Below are 23,776 nucleotides of genomic sequence, written 5' to 3' on the forward strand. Positions count from 1 at the left end.
TCTCAGCATTTTGCAAGGCTGAGATTAGTGGATCACTTGAGGTCAGGAGTTTGAGTCCAGCCGGGCCAACATGGTGAAACCCCATTTCTACTAAAAATACAAAAATTAGCTGGGTGTGGTGGCATATGCCTATAAGCCCAGCAACTCAGGAGATTGAGGTAGGAGAACTGCTTGAACCCAGGAGGTAGAGCTTGCAGTGAGCCAAGATCATGCCACTGCACTCCAGCCTGGGTGACAGAGCGAGACTCAGTCTCAAAAAAACAAAACAAAACAAAACAACAACCAAAAAAAAGAGAAACAGATTGGTGTGACAAGGCCTAGGGAAATGGCATGCAGGCATCTTACCACTTGCCTCTTCAATCGCGGTTATGAGACAACCCTCTGCATTTAATGGAACTCTTGCTTTCGTTTTGTGGGAATTAATCGTGATTTTTTATTCTAACCATTCAATTTGTTGTTTCAGTATGAAAATGTCCATGAATACCAGGTGTTTTCTCAAGGCTGTTTAGTAATTTCCACCCATCTGTGCAGGAAATGAAAACCCTGATAATTTACACAGGTTATATATGTCCTGTCCTGTTAGTACAGCTGCCTCTTTCATATGATATCATTGAATATAAATAACTTGAGCCTCAACCTCCAGATGCTTGTGCTATAATGATAGAGGCTAAAGTACATCTGTAATTACATCTGCCTATACAATCCCTAAATAGGTTCTTGGTGCTAAGGTTTGCAGTTATAGAAAATCAGGTGAGATAAAGTTTCCAATCATGGGGTCAGCTGGAGGCTGTTCTTATATTTATAATACAGAAACCTTTTGTTTTTAAGGCAGAGTCTCGCTTTTTCACCCAGTCTGGAGTGCAGCGCTGCGATCTTGGCTGACTGTAACCTCCGCCCCCTGGCCTCAAGCAATCCTCCCACCTCAGCTTCCTGAGTAGCTGGGACCACCAGTGCACACCACCATGCCTGGCTATTTTTTTTACTTTTAGTGGAGAGGGTTTTGCCGTGTTGTCCAGGCTGGTCTTGAACTAAGCTCAAGCAATCCGCTGGCCTTGGCCTCCCAAAGTGCTGGGATTATAGGTGTGAGCCACTATGCCTGGCCTGTAAGTTTCTGAAGAAAGAGCCTAAGCAAGCTTGCATTGCTGAGCACCAGGATTGGGCCCTGGCTTCAGCGACTGAATCTGGAAGGCAGCTGACTTGCCTCCAGTCACTACACCAAAGGCATTTTTTTTGTTTTGTTTTGTTTTAATGGAGTTTTGCTCTTGTTGCCCAGGCTGGAGTGCAATGGCACAATCCTGGCTCACTGCAACCTCTGCCTCCCGGGTTCAAGTGATTCTCCCGCCTCAGCCTCCCGAGTAGCTGGGATTACAGTCATGCACCAACACACCCAGCTAATTTTGTATTTTTTTTTTTTTTTTTTTTTTTGAGACGGAGTCTCGCTCTGTCACCCGGGCTGGAGTGCAGTGGCCGGATCTTGGCTCACTGCAAGCTCCGCCTCCTGGGTTAATGCCATTCTCCTGCCTCAGCCTCCCCTGTAGCTGGGACTACAGGCGCCCGCCACCTCGCCCGGCTAGTTTTTTTGTATTTTTTAGTAGAGACGGGGTTTCACCGGGTTAGCCAGGATGGTCTCAATCTCCTGACCTCGTGATCCGCCCGTCTCGGCCTCCCAAAGTGCTGGGATTACAGGCTTGAGCCACCGCGCCCGGCCTAATTTTGTATTTTTAGTAGAGACAGGGCTTCACTATGTTCGTCAGGCTGGCCATGAACTCCTGTAGTCCGCTTTGCCTTGCTGCTTGGGATTCTCTGAATCCTGCCTTTTTTCTACTCACTCACTTTGACCTCCCCAGAGTTAGTCTTCATAAGTAGGGAACAGAGCATTTAAATGCTAAATTGACATAGAATGATTTCATCTACTGGCATAGGTGAAATTTGATAAATAAGGAAAGTCCTGTAAAACCTTGTAAGATTTCCAAGGAAAAGATGCTATGAAGGATGAGGTGGTTATCAAGTCTTTGGGAGTTGTATTAATGTCACTAGGATTTTTTCTTGAAGAGATTTATTATTAGATGAAACAAATTCTTGAGTAAATATAATTCTGGAAGAAATTAATACCCTTCCAAAGTGGATTAGGAGGTAATAACTAACTTTCTAGTGCTTAGGATGGTGCCTGGCACATACTAAATGCTTATAATGCATCATCTCTTTGAATCTTAACCACCTTTAGACACACCATTATGCAACTTTACAGATGAGGAAATAAGTGATTATATATAACCCCTGGGTTACCCAGCTTACCAGTGGCAGAGTTGAAACTAGGGAGTTTGAGTCTAGAAAATGCTCTTAATTCCCATGATAAGGGCAAGAGAATCTCGATATGTGATGGTGTGTCCTTGTTTAACATTTACAAGATGGTATAGCAAATAGTGGTTAGGGTTCTAGCTCTCCTACTTACTGGCTGTGATGCTGGTCAGTTAGGCTGAAGAATCTGTCTCAGAAAGATAGTAACTGCTCAAATTATAGCTTATATCACTTACGGCAATCCAGAATTAAAGCAGGCAGCAATTAAGGTGGAAGAGCCTTCAGTCACTTTAAAAAGGGGCAGGCTCACTTCATTTGGATAAAGTCCTACCACAGCACACAGAAACAACTAGAGAGAAAATAAGACTTACGGCCCTAGAAGAAATCAAAGAACAAGGATGCTGCATTGTACCTTTTAATTGCATGGGTAGTTTTAAATAAATGGAGAAAGCACCTTTCAGAAGCTACACTAGCAGGAAAAAATTCCATCAAGCATTTACATAGTAAATTTCTACAGTTTCACAAAAGATTCTTGATCTTACTTGAAGTATACATGAGGGAAAGAGCCCCCTCAGCAGGTGTTCTCTTTGCTTACAGAAGCAAACTAAAGGACCTAAAACTGGAGGCAAGCCAGGATGCCAAAAAGGGGGAAGAGAAATGATAAAGAACCATTCATAAATTCCATGTCTACTTGAAGACATTTGTCTAATGACCCTTACATAATAAGTATTTTAGGGCAAACTACCACCCTTTTAAGATAAAAGTACAATCTTAAAAGCTGTAGTTCTCAATTATAGTAATATGTCTTAATTACAGTAATATGTCTCAATACTTTGGACTGCTGGATGTCAAAAGACAGTACCTGGGGCTCATCTGTGAGATCTGAACAAATACTTGAGAGGAATTCTCTAGGACTGTATACTCTCTCTTTTGGCTTTTTGAATGAAGCAGAGGCAGGCTTCTCTGCTATCCTCCAGTCAGTGTAATAGTCAAGGAAAAGGGCAACAGTACTGGATCATTCCTTAGACACTAATCAGCTGGGGAAAAAGTTCATTGGCAAAAGTGTCCTCCCAAGAATGGTTTACACCAAGCGGAGAGGACATGTCACTGAAGGGGGAAAGGGAGCCCCCATATCCGCAGTCACTGTAAGCATCCAGTAGGCAGGAAGATGGTTTCGGGCAGTGGCTGGATGAAAGCAGATTTGAGATACCCAGCTCTGGAATGAGGTCATCTTCTACAGGTTCTTCCTTCACTGAGACAATGAATTCAGGGTGATCTTTCTCTGAGGGGCTGAGAGGTGCTTCCTCGATTTTCACTACCACATTAGCTTGGCTCTCTGTCTCAGAGGGTATCTCTAAGACCAGGGGCTTGGTATATATGTGGTCAAAACGAATTAGTTCATTAATGGCTTCCAGCTTGGTTGATGACGTCCCCACTGACAGAGAAAGGGAGGCTGGTAAGGAACTGGGTCCTTCTGGGTAGACCTCTGGGAGCTCCTCCAGGCTGGCAGACTCTGGGGAAGGGCATTTGAAGAACATGACTGGGTCCAAGTTGTCCAGAATGCCCAACAGGATATCAGACTGCAAGAGGCAAAAATTAAATGACGTACAACTGTCAGAATACTATGGAAAATTGAACTGGAACACTTCATACTGGATTCCATAATGTAAATTAGTCATTATGTGATTAAGATGACCTCAGGACCCACCAGACCCATTTATCTACATTTCACTCCATGTCCTATATTACCTGGAACTAGGAAGGTAGTTGATGTTCACCTCTAACCCCACCAAAAACTAACTTCAACCCTCATCTGTCTAGTTAGGGATGTCAAGCATCAAACAGATGGAATTAACTGGTTATATAGCTCTTTAATAAGTCAGAATGATCCCCACCTCTGAATCTGAAGAGTCAATACCGCCAGAATCCATGGGGAGATGTTCTGGAGGGGTGACAACTGGGCCTGCACCTGCTGCAGAGGTGCACGTAGTCTGAGTGCTGCGGACTCAGCAGACCCGGCCACTGGCCTCACTCCATTCCCCTGGGAGGAAAGACCAAAGTGAATAAACAGCTTCAAGTTCCCAAGGAAATGCTTGCTAGACAGCTGTGATTCTCAGCTTTCAAGAAAACTAGAAAAACGTTTTTTTTTTTTTTTTTGAGACGGAGTCTTGCTCAGTCGCCCACGCTGGAGTGCAGTGGCCGGATTTCAGTTCACTGCAAGCTCCGCCTCCCGGGTTTACGCCATTCTCCTGCCTCAGCCTCCCAAGTAGCTGGGACTACAGGCGCCCGCCACCTCACCCGGCTAAGTTTTTTGTATTTGTTAGTAGAGACAGGGTTTCACCGTGTTAGCCAGGATGGTCTCGATTTCCTGACCTCGTGATCCGCCAGTCTCTGCCTCCCAAAGTGCTGGGATTACAGGCTTGAGCCACCGCGCCCGGCGAAAACCGTTCTTTAGAGCTGAAATCTTTCCCTAATCATCGTTATTTCCACTTTTAAGTCCTCAAGAGATGAGAAAAGGGAGGTAAGACTTCCTTATACACTTCCTTCACAATGAAACATTTTTCCTTCTCCAGGCAAAGATTCAAGCAGAATTGACAAATAGTATCTTATCTTGCTCTTCTCAATAATAATGTTCTTAGATAATAAAGTTCTATAGCAATTTAAACCTAGAATCTTTTTTATAAGTAATTCTTTTCTTTTTTTTTTTTTTTGAGACAGAGTTTTGTTCTTGTTGCCCAGGCTGGAGTGCAATGGCGTGCTCTCCGCTCACTGCAATCTCCGCCTCCCAGGTTCCAGCAATACTCCTGCCTCAGCTTCCCGAGCACCTGGGATTACAGGCAGGTGCCCCTACGCCTGGCTAATTTTGTATTTTAGTAGAGACGGGGTTTCTCCATGTTGATCAGGTTGGTTTCGAACTCCTGACCTCTGGTGATCCGGCCGCCTCGGCCTCCCAAAGTGCGGGAATTACAGGTGTGAGCCACCGTGCCTGGCCAAGTAATTCTTTAAATTCATCCTGAACATTACGTTCACAGAGTAAAACTGCACTATTGTCAATCTTAGACCATTTGATTGTTGTCAATGAATTTGCCATATCTATATACTAAAACTCATATACCACCCTTCTCTTACCACAGAGGTATCACTATCACAAAGAATCCTTTCCCTACTCATTAATATTCATCAAAGGACTACTTTAATTTTAGTAGCATTCAAAGTCTGGTTTCAGTAGCTCTCTTACTTTGGTTCTCCTTAATGATTGCATGGTAATCTTGTTGGCTACTGCATTTGTTAGTACTTGTTCTTAGAGAGCCATGTAACTTGTTTTCATTATTAGATCTTAGTACTGTTCACTACACACTTAAAAAATGAGTGTCAAGTGCTTTTAGGGGAAGAACACTCTGCCTGCATGAAAATGTCTTTTTTTTTTTTTTTTTTTTTTTTTTGAGACGGAGTCTCGCTCTGTCGCCCAGGCTAGAGTGCAGTGGCTGGATCTCAGCTCACTGCAAGCTCCGCCTCCCGGGTTTATGCCATTCTCCTGCCTCAGCCTCCCGAGTAGCGGGGACTACAGGCGCCCGCCACCTCGCCCGGCTAGTTTTTTGTATTTTTTAGTAGAGACGGGGTTTCACCGGGTTAGTCAGGATGATCTTGATCTCCTGACCTTGTGATCCGCCCGTCTCGGCCTCCCAAAGTGCTGGGATTACAGGCTTGAGCCACCGCGCCCGGCCGAAAATGTCTTAAAACTGAATGAAAATTTCAAGAACGCTCTTGATCAGAAGTCCAGACTGTAAACATAATCACTGGGTCATGTTACTTGGAACTAGTTCTCACATGAGGCACCAAATAAAGGAGATGATTTACCTTGGCTTCCGCCTCCTCTTCAGCAACCAGGGCATCCATCCCCAGGCGCTGTCTTAACTCCTGGTTCTCAACTACAAGGCCGTGAGTTTTCTCTCGTAAAAGCTGATTTTCCAGCAAAAGTTTTTGGTTCTGGAAGAAAGTTCGTAAGAGGCTATTAAAACAATTATTTCAGTTAAGAATCTACCTGATTCAGTATAATTGGTCTCCTTTCCTTCTTGAACTTTTGGAAAACTCTATGCTTGTGGTGTTCACAGTAGGTTTTAGAAAGCTAGGCCATAATTATGGAAAAGCAAGCTACTTAGTAAGTGCCACTTCACGGGGTCAAGAATAACACACTGCTTCCAACTACCAATACTGACTTCAGCAAAGTGTGACTTGTGGCTTTAATGTAGATACAATTTTTTATTTTATTTTTTATTTTATTTTTTTGAGACGGAGTCTCCCTCTGTTGCCCAGCCTGGAGTGCAGTGGCATGATCTCAGCTCACTGCAAGCTCCGCCTAATTTTTTGTATTTTTAGTAGAGATGGGGTTTCACCATGTTAGCCAGGATGGTCTCGATCTCCTGACCTCGTGATCCGCCCACCTCCGCCTCCCAAAGTGCTGGGATTACAAGCGTGAGCCACCGTGCCCGGCCCATAATTTTTTTTTTTTTAAACTATCTTTGCGAGGCATGGTGGCCCACGCTTGTAATCCTAACACTTTGGGAGGCCGAGGTGGGTGGATCACCTGAGGTCAAGAGTTCAAGACCAGCCTGGCCAATGTGGCAAACTCCGTCTCTACTAAAAAATACAAAAATTAGCTGGCCAGGTGTGGTGGCGGGTGCTATAATCCCAGCTAATCTGGAGGCTGTAGCAGGGAGAATTGCTTGAACCTGGGAGGCAGAGGTTGCAGTGAGTCAAGATTGTACCACTGCACTCCAGCCTCGGCAACAGAGTGAGACTCTATCTCAATAATAATAATAATATAAAAATAAAAAAATAACTATCTTGAACTGGCAGGTAATAATAAAAGTGGTAGTGATGACTATAAATCCAAAAGAAAAAAAAAAAAAAAAAACCTGCTCCTGACTCATGAGTCTTAGAAGAACCAACTAATGATTAAAACTTTAAAAAGAACAATATATGCAAATTTACCAAGGGGTTAAAAAAATATAAATAAACTCTATGTGTTCAAGATGTGTAATTGGCAACAATTTAAGATTAAATAACAGGTGGACCCTAGAGGGGGAAAGGAACCTTTAGTGAATTTCTGGCCATGCCAGGAAGAATGTAAAGTTTAAGCAATTATTTCCTATTAGCCCTTGCTAATTTCTTACTACAAACTCACTAAACATTGTTGAATCCATCTACTTTGAGATACATCTAGCACCAAATGCTACAAAGTCAATCACTTCTGCCCTCAACAAGCTTCACCACTTCACCAACTACCTACCTGTCCTAACTTAGATAAACCTTTTTTTTTTTTTTTTTGAGACAGGGCTTCCCTCTGTCACCCAGGCTGGGGTGCAGTGGTGCGATCTCATGATCTCAGCTCACTGCAACCTCCGCCTCCTGGGTTCAAGTGATTCTCATGCCTCAGCCTCCTGAACAACTGGGATTACAGGTGCCTGCCATGACACCTGGCCAATTTTTATAGTTTTAGTAGAGATGGGGTTTCACCATGCTGGCCAGATTGGTCTCGAACTCCTGATCTCAAGTGATCTACCCACCTTGGCCTCCCAAAGTGCTGGGATTACAGGTGTGAGCCCCTGTGCCCAGCCACCTTTTTTTTTTTTTTTTCTTGAGACAGTCTCACTCTGTTGCCCAGGCTGGAGTGCAGTGGTACGATCTCAGCTCACTGCAACCTCCCTCTCCCAAGTTCAAACAATCCTTCCACCTCAACCTCCCAAGTAGCTGGGACTACAGGCACGCACACTTGGTTTTTTTTGTTGTTGCTGTTGTTTTTGGTATATTTTTGGGTAGAGATGGGGTTTTACCATGTTGACCAGGCTGGTCTCAAACTGCCGGCTTCAAGTGATCTGTTCATCTCGGGCTCCCAAGGTGCTGGGATTACAGGCGTGAGCCACCACGCCCAGCCTAGTTTAACTTTTAATCACATTTTCAACTGTATTCTAATAGGGACTGAAACAACTTGGGATGGGAAGCAAATATCAGAACATTTACCAAGGAAGGGTATACAATGGATAAGAGTTTGACCTTAAATAGTTTTACCTCTTCTTCTAAATCTACCACTTGCTGTTCCAGCTCACTCATTCGAGCTTTCTTTCGATCTCTGGCAGTCTGAGCTGCTACTCTGTTTTTCAGTTTCCTGAGAAAAGGAACATACCACACTGAGTCATTTCAAACCTTATTTATGTCTTTGAGAACTTGACCAGCTAGTGCTTTCATTTTTATTTACAGTATGAGACAGACTAATGATAAAATACACTTCAGGTTCCTCCCCTCAATAAAACAAAATAAAAAATAGTCTGTCAATCTAGCTAGAAGACCTGCTTTATTCTCTCCCATATTGCATCATCTGCCCACCTCAGACTCATCCCCGTCACAGCACTGGGGCTGGACATACACACACTACTCATCTTGCATCATAAGAACTTTCCTTTTTCCTCATCTATTCCCCAGCTGCTTCCTGTCTCCAATTCTCTTAAACAGGATCTAGCCTGGCCTCATTAATCCAGTGAAGGCTGCAATCTTGCTATGACATCAACCCTCCGTCCCCAAACCCAATTTAGAAAAGGGAGAGGCTGATGCCACTCCCTGATCTCTAGTGTTGAGATCCTAGGCAGTGACCTGCTGATGGGCCCGTGTCTGTTGGAGGAGACACTTTTTAGGAATTAATTGAACTCAGAGGAGACACTTCATAAATCACAGAAGGCACAATGATCACAAAACAGTGAACATTTACGGAGGACTAAGTGCTAGGCACATTATATGCAAGTCTCAATCTCCCCAAAGACCTCATGAAGTAGGTTCCATTTTAATAACGCAGATACTGAGCTAGACCAGTGAGCCTCGAAGAGCTCCCAGCCCTTTCAACAGCTGTTATTTCAGCTCCGCGCCTCTCCAGAAACAGCAGTAAACCAAAACAGATTATTCGACTTCATGTCACAGTCCGAGTTCAGAGAGGCTGAACCACCGGTCTGCGGCCACACAGCAAGAGGGCCTGGAAGACAGGTGCCCGCATCCCCACCTCTGGTCATCTCTAACGAGAGAGTTAAAAAGCAAAGAAAAGAGCCCTGGGCCGCCCTGGGTTCCCGGCGAGGCGGATCGGTCAGTCCGGGCTTCCTGCCCCGCCCCGCGCCACGCTGGCACCGACCCGCCAGGCCAAAGGCGCCGGAGCCCTGGGGCACTGCCAGTGTTGGGTCCCCGCTCCCACCCCCGGCCCCAGCTCCAGCCCCCTGCCCCTAGTCCCGGCTTCAGATCTGGCCCCAAACCCGGCCCCTCGCCCACCTCCTCAGCGCCTTCTCCTCGGGGCTCAGGTGCGTGAGGCGCTGCCGCTTGCGCGCCTGGGGCAGCCCCCCGCTCGCTGCCTCCGGGCTGGCCCCTCTCTGGGCTGGCACCATGAGCGGCAGGGCCTGGCCGGCCGGGGATCCGGCGGCGGAGGCGGGCTGCCCCGACAGAAGCAGTACTTTAGCGGCCCCGTCGGCCGGGCTCGGTGAGGCTGCCACCACCACCATAGCTCGAGACTACGCACCGTGCGCCGCCGCCACCGCCCAGCGGCCAGCCCAGACGCGCCCGGCCTTTCTACGGTCGTGGCCCTTCGCGATTGGCCAGCGTCGCGTGACGCACGGCCGAGCTCGGCGCCCATTGGCCCGGCCTGCCCGGCGGGGCGTTTCGGGGGCGTGACTATGGAGTCCGGCGTGGCAGCGGCACTCTGGCCAAAGGTAACTGGGGTCATTTTCCGCGGGGGCGTGCGTGTTCTCCGCAAACGGATTTTCACCCGTTAAGCGGACTTATTTCCATCCGGAGTGACAGAATTTATTTCCAGACGAATTTTTACTGGGACTAACAGAATTACCTCAGCCTGATAACATTTCATCTTGTGCGCCACTTCGGGCTCGGAGTGGAGCCAAAAGTCGAGTTAGAGCGCAGTTGGGCCTTGGGTTCGAAAAAAGACTGGACAGAAGTTTCAGTGAGCCAAGATCGCGCCACTGCACTCCGGCCTGAGCGACAGAGCGAGACTCTGTCTCAAAAAAAAGAAAAAGAAAAAAGCCTGGAAAGAAATTCTGCGGAATAAAAGTCTTTAGGAAATGAGATCGTGCCCTTTAAAACTAAGTTTAACAATAGAGCCGGGCACGGTGGCTCAAGCCTGTAATCCCAGCACTTTGGGAGGCCGAGGCGGGCGGATCATGAGGTCAGGAGATCGAGACCATCCTGGCTAACACGGTGAAACCCCGTCTCTACTAAAAATACAAAAAATTAGCCGGGCGTGGTGGCAGGCGCCTGTAGTCCCAGCTACTCAGGAGGCTGAGGCAGGAGAATGCCGTGAACCCGGGAAGTGGAGCTTGCAGTAAGCTGAGATTGCACCACTGCACTCCAGCCTGGGTGACAGAGCAAGACTCTGTCTCAAAAAAAAAAAAAAAAAATAGGGCTTAGTAAACGATAAGTGTTGTCTCTGGGTTGAGGCGGAATACCTATAATTTTAGTTTTTCGTTTGTTTTTTTATTTTATTTTATTTTATTTTATTTTATTTTGAGACGGAGTCTCGCTCTGTCGCCCAGGCTGGAGTGCAGTGGCGTGATCTCGGCTCACTGCAACCTCGCCTCCCAGGTTCAAGCAATTCTGCCTCAGCCTCCCGAGTAGTTGGGACTACAGGTGGCCGCCACCACACACAGCTAATTTTTTGTATTTTTAGTAGAAGCAGGGTTTCACCGTGTTAGCCAGGATGGTCTTGGTCTCCTGACCTCGTGGATCCGCTTGCCTTGGCCTCCCAAAGTGCTGGGATTACAAGCGTGAGCCACCGTGCCCAGCCTACTGTTATTTTAAATGAGGGGACAGGCAACCTCACGTGTAGAGACTGAGACCCCAGAGTTGACCCTGAACCGCCTCTCCGAGGGGAGGTTGAGGCTCCTGCCTGGCCATTGTGGCGTGAAGGTGGCCAGGTGTTTGTGAAAGAGGGGCTGCCAGAGAGCAGCACCGGAGCAATTTTTTTTTTTTTTTTTTTTTTTTTTTTGAGACGGAGTCTGGCTCTGCCGCCCAGGCTGGAGTGCAGTGGCCGGATCTCAGCTCACTGCAAGCTCCGCCTCCTAGGTTTACGCCATTCTCCTGCCTCAGCCTCCCGAGTAGCTGGGACTACAGGCGCCCGCCAAATAGCCCGGCTAGATTTTTGTATTTTTTTAGTAGAGACGGGGTTTCACCGTGTTAGCCAGGATGGTCTCGATCTCCTGACCTCGTGATCCACCCGTCTCGGCCTCCCAAAGTGCTGGGATTACAGGCTTGAGCCACCGCGCCCGGCCTACCGGAGCAATTTATACACACGAATATTAACATGGAAAAGTCTGAGAAACTCCCCCAAATATGCATGTCCACTTCTTTGAAGCAAATTACAAAATATGAAATTCCCCAGAAATACACAGCAATACTTTCTCTAATAAGTAATTATTGCTTCCTCCTCTGCGGCCAGCACTATTTCAGGTTCTAGGGGTGCAAAGAGTAGTAAGACTGCTACCTGGTATTTGGAAGATATGCAAAAAGTGAAATGTTAAGATAGCAGGTTCCTAAGTAATTCTTTAGTGTTATTAACTCAGATTAGCTGGTCAATTGTATTTTGGTAGGAGGGAACAGGATGGGAAAAAGGAACTGAAAGCAAGTCCGTCTCTTGATATCTAGACCCTCTAAAGGATTTTTCCCAGGACTGGGCCATGAGTCTCCTAACATGTGTTTTCACCCTCCATGTTGGGAGGGAAACCAATGATTTTTTTTAATTGGGCTGTCTCAACTCCAGAGCCTCCTGAGCAGGTGCTGTCCTGTGGGTTGGAAAAGAGGTGGGGGTGACTGGAGTCTCTGCAGGACCAAGAAACCAAGTTTCTGTTTAACTCTCATCAGCTGGGGCCACCTGGGTTCTGATGTGCCTTCAGATGTGGGGAGACTTACTCCTGGCCTCTGAAATGTTTTGGGAGAAGTCTGGAGGTGACTTCTAGTTGAGACCTACAGCTTCATATTAAAAGACCTTGGAAAGTTGTAAGAGGCTCTTAGAAAAGTCATGTCATGCCACCTTTTACCTATCATTTATTTTTTGATGCTTTTCTTTTGAAACTGGGTTTTGCCATGTTGCCTAGGCTGGAACTCCTAGGCTCAAGTGATCTTCCTGCTTTGGCCTCCCAAAGTGCTGGGATTGCAGGCAGGAGCCACAGCACTCGGCCCCTTTTATTTATTAAGTGAACATTTATTAACACCAAGAGAATGTCTTGCACTGTGTAAGAAAGAAAATTCTGGAGGACCCTTTTTAGTCCTACAGGGTGAAGTGAGTAACTGAGTAGAGAAAGCACAGGGTGCGGGATAGGGAAAAAAGGTTTATGAATTGCACTTTGGTCTTAGTTAATGGAATATTGAAATTCACTTCCCCAGCTTGCTTTCAAGACTTTTATATTTTTGACAAACACTTTAAGTTATACTAAAAACAATAATTTGACCCATTGCAGATTGCTTTCCATGAAGTCTTGAACATGTGAGTCCAAACCCTTGGACAGTGTCATATCCTCTCTATAAGATGAGCCTGGTAATTCTTGCATCAGGTACCATCAGTGTTTTAAAACATTTACTAGGCACCTGTGATAAGAGCTATAATATATATAAAATATGGCCAGGCATGGTGGCTCACGCCCCGAGGCGGGCGGATCACGAGGTCAGGAGATCGAGACCATCCTGGCTAACACAGTGAAACCTCGTCTCTACTAAAAAAAAAAAAAAAAATTAACTGGGTGTGGTGGCTGGCGCCTGTAGTCCCAGCTACTCGGGAGGCTGAGGCAGGAGAATGGCATGAACCTGGGAGGCGGAGCTTGCAGTGAGCCAAGATCACGCCACTGCACTCCAGCCTGGGCAACAGAGCGAGACCCTGTCTCAAAAATAAAAAATAAAATATATATATACAAAGTTATCAGTCTTTGAGGCCCGGTGTGGTGGCTCACATCTGTAATCCCAGCATTTTGGGAGGCTAAAGTGGGTGGATCACCTGAGGTCAGGAGTTTGAGAGCAGCCTGGCCAACATGGTGAAACCCCATCTCTACTAAAAATACAAAAATTAGCCGGACAGAGTGGGGGGCGCCTGCAATCCCAGGTACTGGGGAGGCTGAAGCAGAAGAATTGCTTGAACCTGGGAGGCGGAGGTTGCAGTGAGCCAAGATCATGCCATTGTACTCCAGCCTGGGCAACAGAGTGAGACTCTCTCTCAAAAAAAAAAAAGCCTTATTCAGAAAGAATCAATCAGGAAAGCGTGAGCAAAACAGGAACAGAAATAAACAGGCATTCCAGAAAAGATAAGGGAAAACAGGCCGGGCGCGGTGGCTCAAGCATGTAATCCCAGCACTTTGGGAGGCTGAGACGGGGGGATCATGAGGTCAGGAGATTGAGACCATCCTGGCTAACAAGGTGAAACCCCGTCTCTACGAAAAGAAATACAAAAAAACTAGCCGGGCGAGGTGGCGGGCACCTGTAGTCCCAGCTACTCGGAAGGCTGAGGCAGGAGAATGGCGTAAACCCGGGAGGCAGAGCTTGCAGTGAGCTGAGATCCGGCCTCTGCCTGGGCGACAGAGAGAGACTCCGTCTCAAAAAAAAAAAAAAAAAAGTTAAGGGAAAACAAAAACACTGTAAGCTGGTAAGCAGAAAACAGAAAATAACATGGCAAGAATAAGTCCAAATATATAAACAATAAAACATAAATGTGAATGGGTTATATTATCTTCTGAATCATGCTGTTTGGTTTTATGTGTATCTCTTATAAACAACATATAGCTGGCTTTGGGGTTTCTCAATCAGAGCTTCTCTCTTTTAAGAAGAGAATAAAGCATTCATATTTGTTTTTGATTACTTACATATTTGGACTTCTTTCTGCCATATTATTTCACATTTTCTGTTTACTGTTTCTGAAGTCAGGAGGATTGCTTGAGGCCAGGAGTTCAAGACCAGGCTGGGCAACATATTGAGACCTCGTCTCTACAAAAAATAAAAAAAAAAATTAACCAGGTGTGGTGACTTGCACCTGTAGTCCCAGCTGCTAGGAAGACGGAGGTGGTAAGATGTCTTGAACCCAGGAGTTTGAGGCTGCAGTAAGCTATGAGCTATGATTGAACCATTGCACTCCAACCTGGGAGACAGAATGAGATCCTGCCTCTAAAAAACAAAAATTAAAAAAAAAAAAAAAAAAAAAGGAAATGGCTTACCAGCCATTTTTATGTTTATGGAAATGATTATGGAAAGAAAGCATATGTAGCAATATTAATATGAGACAAAATAGAATTTATGGTAAAGGCATTAAAAGGACAAAGAAGGGTATTTCATGTTGATTGAAGGTACAAGTTACCACATGTACATCTTTATGAACACAGCAACATAATTTTGAAATGTATAGGCCTAGCATGGCGGCTCACACCTGTAATCCTAGCACTTTGGGAGGCTGAAGCGGGCAGATCACCTGACCAGCCTGGTCAACATGGTGAAACCCCGTCTATACTAAAAATACAAAAATTAAAAATTAACTGGGCATGGTGGCATGCACCTGAAATCCCAGCTACTGAGGAGGCTGAGGCACAAGAATTGCTTGAACCTGGGAGGCAGAGGTTGCAGTGAGCCAAGATCAAGCCCCTGCACTCCAGCCTGGGTGACAGAGCGAGACTCTGTCTCAAAAAAAAAAAAAAAATTAGCCGGTCTTAGTAGTGTGCACTTGTAGCCCCAGCTACTCAGGAGGCCAAGGTGGGAGAATCATTTGAGTCCAGAAGATTGAGGCTGCAGTGAGCCAATGCATTCAAGCCTGGGCGACAGTGCAGATGGTATCAATGCATTCAAGCCTCGGCGACAGAGTAAGATCCTGTCTCAAAAGAAAAAACAAAAGAAAATCGGCCAGGCACAGTGACTCACGCCTGTAATCCCAGCACTTTGGGAGGCCGAGGCGGGTAGATCATCTGAGGTCAGGAGTTAGAGACCAGCCTGGCCAACATGGTGAAACCCCATCTCTACTAAAAGTAACAAAAATTAGCTGGGCATGGTGGCAGGTGCCTGTAATCCCAGCTACTCAGGAGGCTGAGGCAGGAGAATCGCTTGAACCCGAGAGGGTGAGGTTGCAGTGAGCCGAGATCATGCCATTGCACTCCAACCTGGCAACAAGAGTGAAACTCTGTCTCAATAAAAGAAAGAAAAGAAAAGAAATGTATAAAAAAAAGACTGAAATGATGAAAATGATTGATCCACAAATCACAGTGGGAGACAAATACAACTCTCAGAATCAACAGAGAGAGCAGACAGAAAAGATTTGAGCAGCACAACTTTCCTCCCAACCAAGGATTTAGATTTTTTCTTTTTTTTCAAGATGGAGTCTTGCTCTATCTCGAATGGAATGCAGTGGCACAATCTCAGCCCACTGCAACCTTCACCTCCCAGGTTCAAGCAATTCTCCTGCCTCAGCCTCCCAAGTACCTGGGATTACAGGTGCCTGCTACCTCACCCAGCTAATTTTTGTTTTTTTTGTAGAGACGGGGTTTCACCATGTTGGACAGGCTCGTCTAGAACTCCTGACCTTGTGATCCGCCCGCCTCAGCCTCCCAAAGTTTCGGGATTACAGGTGTGAGCCACAGTGCCCAGCCAGACCTATGTTTTTTCAATCAAGAAACATTCCCACTTTATTTATTTATTTTTTTATTTTGAGACGGAATCTCGTTTTGTTACCCAGGCTGGAGTGCAATGGCACGATCTCAGCTCACTGCAACCTCCGACTCTTGGGATCAAGTGATTCTCCTGCCTCAGCTTCCCGAGTAGCTGGAATTACAGGCACACGCCACCAAGCCTGGTTAATTTTTGTATTTTTAGTAGAGACAGAGTTTCACCATGTTGGCCAGCCTGGTCTGGAACTCCTGACCTCAGGTGACCCACCTAAGTTGGGCTCCCAAAGTGTTGGGATTATAGGCGTGAGCCACGGGACCTAGCGAAATCTTTATATTTTCATTTCCCTAGAGTAAATACCTAGAAGTGGAATTGCAGTATCATATGGTAAGTATTATGTTTACATTTTTTAGAAACTTAGCAGCTTTCCAAAGTGGCTATAGGTTATGCCATTTTACATTCCCACCAGTGATGTACTGCTTTATTATATTGCTATTGTAAATTGTTATTTAACTCTTTCATGGTTGTCCAACTTTTTATTGTTTATGTTGTATGTTTTTCCCAACTGGATTTCAACAAGCTCATTAGACGCAGAAGCTAGGATTAATCGTAGTTACATTTTTTGTGTGTTCTGTGCTTACGATAGTGCTGAGTACATACTAGGCATTCAATAAATATTTTTGAATGACTATTGAATGGTTAGATTATCTGCAATATGCTTTATTTTATTTTGAGATAGGGTCTTCTTACTCTGTCACCCAGGGTGGAGTGCAGTGGCGTGATGTCGGCTCACTGCAACTTTCGTCTCCCGGGTTCAAGTGATTCTCCTGTCTCAGCCTCCTGAGTAGCTGGGATTACAAGCATGCACCATCATGGCTGGCTAATTTTTTTTTGTTTGTATTTTCAGTAGAGACGGGATTTTGTTATGTTGGCCAGGCTGGTCTTGAATTCCTGACCTCAGGTGATCTACCCGCTTCACCCTCCCAAAATGCTGGAATTACAGGCATGAGCCACCGTTCCCAGCCAAATGTACTCATTTCTTTTTGAGACGGAGTCTTGTTCTATCGCCCAGGCTGGAGTGCAGTGGCGCAATCTCGGCTCACTGCAACCTCCGCCTCCTTGGTTCACGCCATTCTCCTGCCTCAGCCTCCCGAGTAGCTGGGACTATAGGCACTCGCCACTACGCCTGGCTAATTTTTTGTATTTTTAGTAGAGACGGGGTTTCATTGTGTGAGCCAGGATAGTCTCGATCTCTGACCTCGTAATCCGCCTGCCTCAGCCTCCTAAGTGCTGGGATTACAGGCGTGAGCCACCGCGCCCAGCCCTTTTTTTTTTTTTGAGACGGAGTCTCACTCTTGTTGCCCAGGCTGGAGTGCAATGGTGTGATCTCGGCTCACCCCAACCTCTGCCTCCGGGTTCAAGCGATTCTCCTGTCTCAGCCTCCCAAGTAGCTGGGATTACAGGCATGCGCCACCACAACCAGCTAATTTTGTATTTTTAGTAGCGACAGGGTTATTCCATGTGGGTCAGGCCGGTCTTGAACTCCCGACCTCAGGTGATCCACCTGCCTCAGCCTCCCAAAGTGCTGGGATTACAGGTGTGAGCCACAGCGCCCCGTCCCGAATGTACTCATTTTAAAGCACTAATTTTAAAACAGTCGTAGTTACCTACACAGCACCTATTATACTTTTTCTTCCTTATTAAAAAAAAAATTTTGTTCAAGATGCCCACGTGAAAATACTCAGCTTCCAGACTCCCTTGAGGTTATGAATAGTTACGTAATGTGGTTCAGGCCAATGTATACATACATGGAAGTTCTAGACACAGACGATTCCAGGAAAGTTTGTTAAATGGAGGAGTCTCAACTGGGAAGGCTTTCACCTTTTGCCTGTTGCTCTTTTCCTTTTTTCTCCTCTTCCTTCCCTGGAATGCTGATGAAACTTCCAAAGATTGAGAGGTTCAGCTGCCATCTTGCAAATAGGCGGATTGGAGTCACATGCTAAGGATGTCAGAGGGGAAAGACAGAAGGAGTCTGGGCTCCTGATGGCACCATGCAGTGGCCATTTAGCCCTAGACTGCCCATTTCCAGATGTCACATTACATAGGAATTATAAATGCCGTGGTAGCTGGGTTCTTGTTACATGCCATTAAATACAGTCCTCGCTTTTACTGACAAGGTTTGTTTTTTGTTTTTTTTTTTTGAGACAGAGTCTTGCTCTGTCGCCCAGGCTGGAGTGCTGTGGCCGGATCTCAGCTCACTGCAAGCTCCGCCTCCCGGGTTCATGCCATTCTCCTGCCTCAGCCTCCGGAGTAGCTGGGACTACAGGCGCTGCCACCTCGCCCGGCTAGTTTTTTGTAGTTTTTAGTAGAGACGGGGTTTCACCGTGTTAGCCAGGATGGTCTTGAACTCCTGACCTCGTGATCCGCCCGTCTCGGCCTCCCAAAGTGCTGGGATTACAGGCTTGAGCCACCGCGCCCGGCCTGTTTTTTTTTTTTTGAGATGGAGGTTTGCTCTTGTTGCCCAGGCTGGAGTACAATGGCGCAATCTCAGCTCACTGCAACCTCCACCTCCCAGGTTTATGTGATTCTCCTGCCTCAGCCTTCCCAAGTAGCTGGGATTATAGGCATGCACCACCATGCTCAGCTAATTTTGTATTTTTAGTAGAGATGGGGTTTCTCCATGTTGGTCAGGCTGGTCTCAAACTCCCGACCTCAGGTGATCAGCCTGCCTTGGCCTCCCGACGTGTTGGGATTACAGGTGTGAGCCACCGCGCCCGGCTTACTGACTATTTTACCTGCCACACTGCCCTTTGTTAGATTTCCCAAGTACCATCTTGTTTTCATGAATAAGCTACTAGCACTGCTGAGGAACAAGTAGGCTTGAGCAGGGCAACCAGAAGTAGGCGAGTCCCAGGGACACAATTTTTATCAGTGCCACTTTCTTCTGATACCAGTAAAAGAGGTGAGTCATACCACATTATAGCATCACTATTTTGTGAATGGGAAAATTGAGGTTCAAAGGGAAAAAATAATCAGCTTAAGCCTACAGATGACCTCTCCAGCTTATCTGTCCATCCCTCATTCCAGTCTTACCATTTCCCTGAATTATTCTTTTCTCTGTTTAGTTTGCCTAGTAAACCCCATTTCTTCTGTTTGTTTAAACTACAGTTTCTCAACCTCAGTGTTATTGACATGAGGGGCTGGACAATTCTTTATGGTGAGGGACAGCCCTGTCCCTTGTAGGATGTTTAACACTATCCCTGGCCTCTGCCCAGGAGATGCCAGTGGCACCCCTCCCCTCCTCCAAGTTGTGACAATCAAAATTGTCCTTGGACACTGCAGAATGTCCCCTGGGGGCCAAGATCTTCCCCATTGAGATCACTGCTCTAAAGTCAGGTCAAATACCACTCCAGTCTATACCTGCTTTATTCCCACATGTCTGCTACTAACTTCCAGCATAACAGCTACAGCACTGTTACCTATCTGTATCTCCACATTACACTGTATAGTCCTTGAAGGCTCTTTGACTCATTTCTGCATCTCCCTGTTTATTGACTAAATGAATTTTAAAATTGTTCGTGAAGCCCCGTGTAGTGGCTTGTGCCTGTAGTCCTACCTACCTGGGAGACTGAGGCAGGAGGATTGCTTGAGCTTGAACCCAGGAGTTCATGGCTGCAGTGAGCTATGATCATGCCACTGCACTCCAACCTGGGTGACAGTGCAAGACTCTGTCTCAAAAAAAAAAAAAAGAAAAAAAAAAAAAAAAAGAAAAACTCTTAAATGTTTTGGGAGAGAATGAAGAGTAAATTTCTATGCAATGTTTTTGTTTCCCTGATGGAATCAAAGTTGAATCAATCTTGCAGAAAATGCTGTGTACACTCTTCTCAGTTCTAATTTCCTCTAATGTTGTCATCTTAAATTATTGTGTTACAGCCAGGCATGGTGGCTTATGCCTGTAATCCCAGCACTTTGGGAGGCCAAGGTGGGCGGATCACGAGGTCAGGAGTTCGAGACCAGCCTGGCCAATATGGTGAAACCTTGTCTCTACTAAAAATGCAAAAATTAGCTGGGCGTGGTGGCGAGCGCCTGTAGTCCTAGGTACTCAGGAGGCTGAGGCAGAAGAATTACTTGAACCCAGGAGGTGGAAGTTGCAGTGAGCTGAGATCGTGCCACTGCACTCCAGCCTGGGCAACAGAGCGAGACTCCATCTCAAAAAAAAAAAAAAATTATTGTGTTACATTCATCATAATCAAGAAAAAATCTTTAAAAAAAGAAAAGAGCCGGGCGTGGTGGCTCAAGCCTGTAATCCCAGCACTTTGGGAGGCCGAGACGGGTGGATCACGAGGTCAGGAGATCGAGACCATCCTGGCTAACACTGTGAAACCCCGTCTCTACTAAAAAATACAAAAAACTAGCCGGGCAAGGTGGTGGGCGCCTGTAGTCCCAGCTACTCGGGAGGCTGAGGCAGGAGAATGGCGTAAGCCCGGAAGGCGGAGCTTGCAGTGAGCTGAGATCCGGCCACTGCACTCCAGCCCGGGCGACAGAGCGAGACTCCGTCTCAAAAAGAAAAGAAAAGAAAAGAAAACAACTTGAATGCATAGGACTTCATTATTCTCCAGAAATGGATGAAGTCATTTTGGTTTGCTAGTACTATTGATCCCGTATTTCCAATTTTATTAGTTATTTCTAAAGAAAGACATCTACACACCGTTCAAATAACGTTGAGACGCTGAGTGTGTGGGCAGGAAATCCTCTTGGTCATGTTGACAAGTGTTTCCTTCGGTCCTGTGGCTGCCCACCCCTTTCTGGAAAAAAAGTTGCAAAACTTCCTGAAGTTCACTTGTGTGCACTTGGGTTCTAAGAAATTCAGTACTTCTTTGGCACCTACAAAATGCTGCAGTTCATTTGCCCATTCAATTAAAATGACACTAAAAGGGCATGACAACAAAAGGAAAAGATTCATTCAAAAAATGTGAAGATATTGCATGGCTCTTTTTCACTTGGCACTGACCTGGCTCTGCATTTGGTTTTGCTTTCTTTTTTTTTAAAGAAAGCACAAACTCTCCATTGTTGGTAACTATTCTTTGTGCTGAGGTTCAAAGGTAGCAAGAGAACCAAGCTTTATCTTGTTTGAGAGAAGCTTAGCCGGATGCGGTGGGTCACGCCTATAATCCCAGCACTTTGGGAGGTTGAGGTGGGCGGATCCCTTGAACCCAGGAACTTGAGACCAGCCTGGACAACGTGGTAAGACCCCATCTCTACAAAAAATACAGAAACTTAGCCAGCCACGGTGGCGTGCACCTGTAATCCTGGTTTCTCAGAAGGTTGAGGTGAGAGAAACGCCTGAGTCCAGGAAGTTGAGGCTGCAGTGCGCTGTGATCATGCCACTGCATTCCAACCTGGGCAACAGAGACCCTGTCTCGAAAGAAGTTTAAGTGTTGCAAGCCCCCTTCATTATTCCTGTAAGAAAGAAAACCAGTTCACTGGTACTGAAATTTTAAACTGTTTATTTTGGCACAATTTAAATGTACAGAAAAGTTTTTTTTTTTTTTCTTTTTTCTTTTCTTTTGAGACACAGTCTCACTCTGTCACCCAGGCTGGAGTGCAGTGGCACAATCCCGGCTCACTGCAACCTCCTAGTAGAGATGGGGTTTCACCATGTTGGCCAGGCTGCTCTTGAACTCCTGACCTCACATGATCCACCCACCTCCTAAAGTGCTGGGATTATAGACGTGAGCTCAGCCAAATGTACAGAAATGTTTCAAAGCTAGCACAGATAATTCTCAGGCATGCCCTCACCCAGTTCCGGTTTCCCCTAACGTTACCAGCTTACACCACTGTGGCACATTTGTCAAAACTGAGAAACCAACATTGACACATTGCTAGGAACTAAACTCTAGTCTTTATTTGGATTTCACCAGTTTTTCCTTTAATGACCTTTTTCTGTTCCAGGATCCTGCATTGGCTTCCAGATAGTACACCTACTTTTGCAGAATATTTCATGATTAATTTCAGCAAACCATATTTATCTGAAGAGCTTAATTTACTCAAGTTCAATCTTCCCAGACATGCACCCTGGGGCTTTGACTCCAAAATGGCAACAATTGATCCCTCCCTCCCCCTTTGGTGTGGTGGCTTGGGCTTTAGGTGACGCTGAGAATTGTGCATGATCTGGCTTGTAGGAGACTGAATTTCCTAAGAATGATCTAGGGACTCTCAGCATTTTTAAAAACATCCTGTTTTTGTTTTGTTGTTTTCTTTTGAGACAAAGTCTCACTCCGTCGCCCAGGCTGGAGTGCAGCAGCGCAATCTTAGCTCACCACAACTTCTGCCTCCTGGGTTCAAGTGATTCTCCTGGCTCAGCCTCCCGAGTAGCTGAGACTACAGGCACCTGCCACCACACCGGGCTAATTTTTTTTTTCTTTTTTTTTTTTTTTTTTGAGATGGAGCCTCGCTTTGTCGCCCAGGGTGGAGTACAGTGGCGTGATCTCGGCTCACTGCAAGCTCCGCCTCCTGCGTCCACGCCATTCTCCTGCCTCAGCCTCCGAGTAGCTGGGACTACAGGCGCCTGCCACCAAGCCCGGCTAATTTTTTGTATTTTTAGTAGAGATGGGGTTTCACCGTGTTAGCCAGGATGGTCTCGATCTCCTGACCTCGCAATCCACCTGCCTCAGCCTCCCAAAGTGCTGGGATTACAGGCGTGAGTCACCGCGCCCAGCCTTTTTTTCGTATTTTTAGTAGAGACAGGATTTCGCTTTGTTGGCCAGGCTGATCTTGAACTCCTGACCTTAAGTGATCAGCCTGCCTTGGCCTCCCTAAGCACTGGGATTGCAGGCACGAGCCACTGCGCCCGGCCAAAATATCCTCTTATTTATAGCTGACTTTGCACATCTGATATTCATGTAGGATAAGATAGCAAGCTGTACTTTTTCTGTTCTTTTTTTTTTTTTTTTTCCATGTAAACAGCCAGGATTTATGTGGTTCCAAGAGCCAACTGGGTAAAATATAGACCCATTCTGTTTTGGTGAATAAAGGTGATATGAGAAGAAAAAACCTCCAGGAACAGGGGAGGAAGTATAATTATGTTTGCCTCAGAGAACACTGGGAGAGAAACCATTCATCTTCCATTCATTCATCTTCCATTCCCAGACCTTGGAAGAATAGTCACTGTAACGTGGGGGCTGGAAGCATTGGCTTATGAAATCAGCAGGCATAGGTAGGTTTTCAGCTCCACCAACTAGCTAGGTAACCTTGGACAAGTTGCTTAACCTCTTTGAGCCTCAGTTTCCTTGTCTCCAAAATGAGAGCTGAACTTTGAATAAGATCATGTATTTAACACAGCACATGAAATAGAGAAAACATATATCTGTTACCTATTATTATTTCCAAAGACAGTCCACCCTAATTACCAACAAGCATTCCCAAACTCTTCTTAGTCTATCATTAATCTCATCCTTTCTTCCATCTTTAGATATTTGGTAGCCAAGGGCTGGGCACAGTGGCTCACGCCTGTAATCCCAGCACTTTGGGAGGCCAAGGCGGGTGAATTACTTGAGGTCAGGAGTTGGAGACCAGCCTGGCCAACATCGTGAAACCCCGTCTCTACTAAAAATACAAAAATTAACTGGGCATGGTGTCATGCATCTGTAATCCCAGCTATTCGGGAGACTGAGTTAGGAGAATCGTTTGAACCTGAGGAGGCCGAGGTTGCAGTGAGCTGAGATCGAGCCACTGCACACAAGCCTGGGCAAGAGAATGAGTGAGACTCTGTCTAAAAAATAAAATAAAAACAAAAGGAATTTGGTAGGAA

At 45.9% G+C, this 23,776-nt stretch overlaps 1 protein-coding gene across 1 annotated transcript; it reads right to left on the reverse strand.

Annotated features, from left to right (window-relative positions):
* Positions 1-2,697: 2,697 nt before the first annotated feature.
* On the reverse strand, positions 2,698-9,897 carry XBP1 (X-box binding protein 1). The gene is given in 6 exon segments (XM_026448662.1): positions 2,698-3,878; positions 4,194-4,277; positions 4,280-4,339; positions 6,157-6,285; positions 8,368-8,464; positions 9,607-9,897. Coding segments are annotated over 6 exon segments (1,155 nt in total). The 5' UTR covers positions 9,834-9,897; the 3' UTR covers positions 2,698-3,320.
* Positions 9,898-23,776: the final 13,879 nt, after the last annotated feature.

This window comes from Piliocolobus tephrosceles, chromosome 19 (genome assembly GCF_002776525.5).
Source record: "Piliocolobus tephrosceles isolate RC106 chromosome 19, ASM277652v3, whole genome shotgun sequence".
Classification (NCBI taxonomy): Eukaryota; Metazoa; Chordata; class Mammalia; order Primates; family Cercopithecidae; genus Piliocolobus; species Piliocolobus tephrosceles.